This window comes from Frankliniella occidentalis, unplaced genomic scaffold (assembly GCF_000697945.3).
Source record: "Frankliniella occidentalis isolate FOCC.00 unplaced genomic scaffold, Focc_3.1 Scaffold65, whole genome shotgun sequence".
Lineage (NCBI taxonomy): Eukaryota > Metazoa > Arthropoda > Insecta > Thysanoptera > Thripidae > Frankliniella > Frankliniella occidentalis.
Window position 1 is genome coordinate 470,416 of NW_026267195.1, and position 5,931 is coordinate 476,346.

The following is a 5,931-nucleotide window of genomic DNA, read 5'->3' on the forward strand; positions in this document are numbered from 1 at the left end:
GGTCGGGGCGGGGCGGGGCGGGACGGGCACGAGTGGAACACCTTACTCGCGAGGCGCAGACAAATGCCGGATGCTCCGCACAGCTCCGCACAGCTCCGCACATGCCGATCAGTCCTTGAAGGCGCTCGAGGCTCTCCGTCACACAACAGATCGTGACCGGCGAGCTTGTTTCTAGGCGGCTCGAGCGGCTCTCGCGCGTCTCATCTTCTCTTCTCTCTGTTTTCACAGCATGGAGTAGAAACGAAGCAACGTTAAGGGAAACGTCCAAGTTCAAGGACACGAAAGATCCTGTTAACACATTGAGTGTGGTGCACTTTTAGCCGCGTAAGACCATACATTGTGGTCACGCCACACTCACAGTCAAATTTCTTTTTGGATTTCTGGGTGGCAATAATTTTGCTCACATTTTCATCCTCAATTAAAATGAACGGGGGAATGCAAATAGGCCGCATGCAGGCACACCCACAATTTGATAAATTTTATCAATATATTTTTTTTGGACTATTTTCCTATTTTTACTGTGACTCTCAATTGACTCGGACGCATTGAATGCGGGTGCTCTGAAAACCCAACAGCATGCATTGCATGCGTTATATAAAGCATGCATGGTATGCATGCTGTATTTAACGCATGCATTAAGATGCATGCTGTTTTTAACGCATGCATTGAGATGCATGCTGTATTTAATGAATGCATCGAGATGCATGCTGTTGCTTCAACTCGTTTTCGTGGAATACTAAGTGAGCTTTTCGGTTTTATTTTTGATAAGCCCATCGGATTTCTTGTCCTTGTGAAATTTCCGTTCGAACGAGCCTACATGTGATGGGACTGTGACGAATAACGTACTTCGTACGTTATTCAGTTTAGCAATTTTTTTTTAATCCTATTTGAAGCGTTGGTATTCAACCCAGTGAGAAATTTATCCGACGACATCGTTTCGACATCGTTTTTCATGTCGTTAGGACTTAAAAGTGGTCATGAAAACGACGGCTTTTCGATAGTGAAACGTCGAAACGACATCGAAACGACATCAACCGTCGAAAAGCCGTCGATTTCAGGGTCACTTTTAAGTCAAAACGACGTAAAAAATGATGTCGAAACGATGTCGTCGGAAAAAAATTCTCACTGGGAAGTTGGGAACCGAAGTTGGACGAAAGGCCTACCTTACATAGGAAGGCATGTAAAGTAATATGGATCAAATTGTCTGTAATACAGACAATTTTATCTATATTATGGATAATTTGCGATCCATAATACGTTTGCACAAAATTCTCCGTAATCGAGTCCACAAGGAAATGAGAGTGTGTGGCTCTATAAAAAGAATTGTACCAGTGTTGTGTTTAAGAGTACTTATTTTATTTGACTGTATTTGTGGCTGTCTACCTGAAGGCAAAAGCTACCCGTTTTGACCACACAAAAAATAGTCGGCGCGACTCTACATGTTGCGTGTTATCAGATTTTGAGTGCGAGTGCACCTAGTTGGACGCCGGGCGGACGCTGGAAGGGCTTATCGGAGTGGCCGGCCGGGTAGGGCCGGGGAGTTTTCAGCAGTGTGACGCGCTGTTCCGCACGGCACCAGGAAACGGGTAGGGGAAGTCACGCGGGGGTCAAGGGTCGCCAGCAGCAGCCCTTATAAGCCGGAGAGGCCAAGACGCTGGATCAGTCGGGGAGTTGGAGCAGAAGCTGTGTGGTGTGACACTTGTGGCTGGCTCTCGTAGTAAGCACTTGTGGTGAGACAGTGGAAGCAAAGACTCTAGCAGAGTTCGAACGAGATCTGCAGACCCAGCTCTACAGCAAGTCAATAAATATTACCTATATTCCTTATTGAAGTTAAAGTTACCGGTTCTCTGACTTTGCGCCAGTACCATTTTGTTTTTTGGTATCGAATCTGGACTCTACCGTTACCGGCTGACCAGTTTTTTGGAAGGCATTGTTTAAAATCCTGCTTCCAACCTATTCTTTTTTCATTTACTACTACTGTTTGGTGCTAGCACGCCAGCCGGCCACCAGTGGGCGGCCCATGCATGGGGGTGGGGGTCAGAGTAAGCTGCGGTGGTGGCCACTACGTCCGCACACTTTTGTACTAACCAGTCTCAGTTCTAGCGCAGCACAACTGCTAGAATTACGAAGAGACAACATGCCGGTCAGGCTGATGGCCCTAGCAGCGCTCATGCTGATCCAGGAGGGCATCCACGGCAAAGGCATCAACCCTGTGGTTGTAAGTTATATACCTCTTTTTTAAATGGCAATTTATAAAATGGATTATGTTGTTGACACTTGTACCCTGACACAAAAGACCACGAAATTGTCAAAATTGCATCAAGTGAGGCCAAATCATCACTGTTAAACCGTACAAAGCATTTACTTTGCAGGTTGCAAAGCATTTGCTTTGTAGGTTGCAAGGATTTCACAGTGAATTGACATTAATCTCGCTTGTGGTCGTTTTGACATGTTCGCCTTCTTTTGGACTTTTTTTTGAACACATCTTTCTCGAACAGGGCCTTTACCTTGCGTACGGGGAACGCTTTTACATGTGTGACAACGGCTCGCTTCCCTGGAAATGGCACGTGCGCGCTACCCATTTCAACCCATATAAACCAAAAGAATTGCAACGCATAACAGGCAATGTGACAGCACATACTGCACCTCTTGATGACAACTGCTGGGTAAGACATTTCAAATAGAAGTGTGAGACATACAATACTTACAAAGCAAGTGAATTTTAAAGTGGCTCACAAGCAGATGTGCACTGAGAAACATTTTTGGTCCTGAGCAGTAAACATTTTGTCCCGAGACTAAGGTTTGGACGCCCACTCTTAAAAGCTTCAAGTGATTTTCACCGTAAGCTACAGTGAAAGCCTGCATCACCGTAGCTTACGGTGATTTTCACTGTGAGCTACGGTGAATTTCACTGTAAGCTTTTAACAGTGCACTAAACAGTTTTGCCCTGGGAACCAAAGTTTTGTTGCCGAGCTTCAAAATTTTGTTACCACACACAATAATTTTAGTGGCGAGAACTAACTTGTTTGTGCCAGGAACAAAGTACAACAACCGTCTAGTGCCTGGCATGGACATTTTTTCTCCGTGTGTATGGCCTTATCTGTCACACGAAGAGTTGACAACCATTACAACACTCATTTGTGCTCAAAACTATTCCAGGTGGCTGATTAACTCCGCCCACAGTTCACTAGTAATCGTGTCAATGAACGTATGTCCAAAAATATCAACTATTTCATTTAAAGGTATTTTGACACGAAAACTATGTATTCTGAAAATAGACCGAAATTCAATCGACTCGATTTTTTTGGACATACGTTCGTTGACACAATTACCAGTGAGTTATACAGTAGCTGGCTAAGTGCCCCCTAGCTATGAGAAGGTAGTTCGCTATTAACCAGCAGTCAAAATTCTTTTCTACAAGAGCTAACTAAAATCTAGCTGGCGGGCGGGGTGCCTATTCGTGCAGGCCAGGCGGCAAGGCGCCTTGGTCAATGACGGCCCTGGTAGGAGCACGGATCGTTAACAATGTTCACAGAACGTTCAGGGAACCTAAATCACGTTCTGAGAATGTTATTGGATGGTCTAGTGCTACAATGAGGTTGTCCACAAGAATGCATGTGGCAAAAAATATCTATATTAAAGTCAGCGAGATAAATCAGCCACCCGGTTAACTTTTTTTCTGCAAGTCACACAACTTTTTGCATAAATGATACACGGGTCACACTCTCCCCCGTAGCGCCGCTATTCCAATGCGCATTAAAATGCGCAAAAAAGGTTACACATTCCTGGCGCATTCAATGCGCATTAGTGCATTGAATGCACATTTAGGGTGCATTACGCGCATAAAAGGTTCGATTTAAAAGCTATTAACCCAATGTTTTTTTGAAAGGGAAAAGTCGTTGTGGATGCTCGTTCAAATAACCAATGGAAGGAAAACGCCTATGTTTTCAATTTTAAACGCAATGGATGTCGGGTTTTAAAAGAAAATGCACCAGGATTTTACGCGGCGCTTTTTAAGAATAGCGAACTGAAAGGCCCGTGCGTAATTAAACAAGTAAGTATGTACTTGGACTCCAAGTCTGTTCTCGTTTATGAACTGTAAATTAAATACTACAGCCAGGCTCGGCGATATAAGAGACCCCCAAAATAATGCTCTCTTGAGAGTTGTTCGATTACTTTCCTCGCGCTATTTAGATCATTATTTACAATTCTCACCCTAATGTGCGTGATGTTCCTCACGACAACTTCGGCGTGGTCAAGTAGCACTCCTCTAGGGTGAGAATTCGACACAGAAGAGGGCCAGCTGACTTAGGGCGAGTCTCAAAAGTACTATTTTATGTTCGGATGAACAACATTTTTGCGAATTTAAATACAAAAGATTTATAAATGTAAAGTCTGAGGCTGCGATTACTTTTATGACCGAAATTATGGACACGCGCCCTGCGCATAAATGGCAAAAAAATTATTGGCACGCGGATTAGCGTGAGCATAACAGAGTAAATGTTATGTTCACGCGCGGAATTCAAACGCCCAGTGGAACAAGGGGGGTTGATAGACGAAGAGGCTGATTCAAGAAGACTGGCCCTCAAAGTTTGTTTAGGAGGTTCGGGTTCGAGTCGAAGTGTGGTCAGGGAAAAAGTACGTTCGAATAACGTAATTGCAACATTCTGCACGACGCGTGCGCATAGTAAAACATAGGAAAGCAGCACGACGCGTTTGAATAACTCTAAAATTGCTATGAACACGCGGAATCAAAATTTCCAACATGTCAACAACAACATATGTAAGGGACTGCCTGCCTATGCCAATACAATATGGCATTTCTCACCCGGAGCCTGGCGCCTGCAAAACACGGGGTAGGCCACTCCGCAGTACACGGGTGCAATGTAGACGAGATGTTGCCTATCCACCAGGCGCTACGAGAGCTTGCATCTGTCGGTCACCTACCGACACCGACGTTTGTGGCTGCTCTGTACAGAATCGCGCTCTAGGGGTCGCAAACTCGTGGCTCGCGGCGAGCCGCGCACACTACTGCCAGCGCACTGTTGATCGTACGCGTTCACAAAAGCTATAGATTTATGAAAAAACGTTATGTTGCTCTCCTGGCAAGACTTGTCGCCTCAAGAAGAAAACTCTGCGTGCGCGGAGCGATTAACTCTCTTGTGGACACGCGTCGTGCGATTTGAAAACTAATTCTTAATCGCACGAGTATTCGGAAAACCCGCGTGCGCATAACAGAAACAGCGTTGACCACACGCGTCGTGCTATCTTAGACCTTTTCACTATGCGCACGCGTTAATTGTTAATCCGCGTGCGCATAACAGTTTCGGAATAAGGCAAACGCGTCGTGTTATCTAAGGTTGTTTTACTATGCGCAAGCGTCGTGCAGAATGTTGCTATATCACGTTATTCGAACGCTTTTTCCCCCTGACCGCACTTCGACTCGAACCCGAGTCTCCAAAACGGGACCCACGCCTTAGCGCACTCGGCCAGCCATCATGGCTGGTGACCGATGTGCTTGGGACCCTTCTCGTTCCACAACGCTATGCTGCACTCTTGAATTTTCCGCGTGCAAATAACAGAAACGCCGTAGAGTGCACGTGGCGTGTCGCATCTGTTAGTTCCATTATGCGCACGCGCTTTTATTTTTGGGCGTGCGCATAATATTTATTGAGTTGTGGACACGCGTCGTGTATTTTTTTTTAGAATATATTATCTAGACGAAGCGTGTGTGTTAGAATATAAGGGCGTCTGATGCAAGACGGGCTCTTCCGACGTCCGAGGCCAGACAGGACGCTTGTTCAGCCGAGCGCCTAGTAGGTATGCAACCCAACTCGCATCTTTTCGCGGCTAGTGGCGGGTCTTAGGGTGTACCCCGATGAGGTAGGCAACTTGTTTGAGCATGTTAGGAGAAGGGCCTAAGTGAGTGTC

The 5,931-nt window shown here is 45.6% G+C and overlaps 1 protein-coding gene across 1 annotated transcript in view; it reads left to right on the forward strand.

Moving 5' to 3' along the window:
* The first annotated feature begins 2,086 nt into the window (after positions 1-2,086).
* The window catches only part of LOC113208786 (uncharacterized), a 4,250-nt gene continuing 405 nt past the window's right edge, over positions 2,087-5,931 (forward strand). Inside the window, exons 1-3 of the mRNA XM_026425961.2 lie at positions 2,087-2,218; positions 2,499-2,666; positions 3,890-4,054. Coding sequence (XP_026281746.1) covers positions 2,138-2,218; positions 2,499-2,666; positions 3,890-4,054 — 414 coding nt within the window. The 5' untranslated portion in view covers positions 2,087-2,137. The remainder of the gene's footprint in view (positions 2,219-2,498; positions 2,667-3,889; positions 4,055-5,931) is intronic.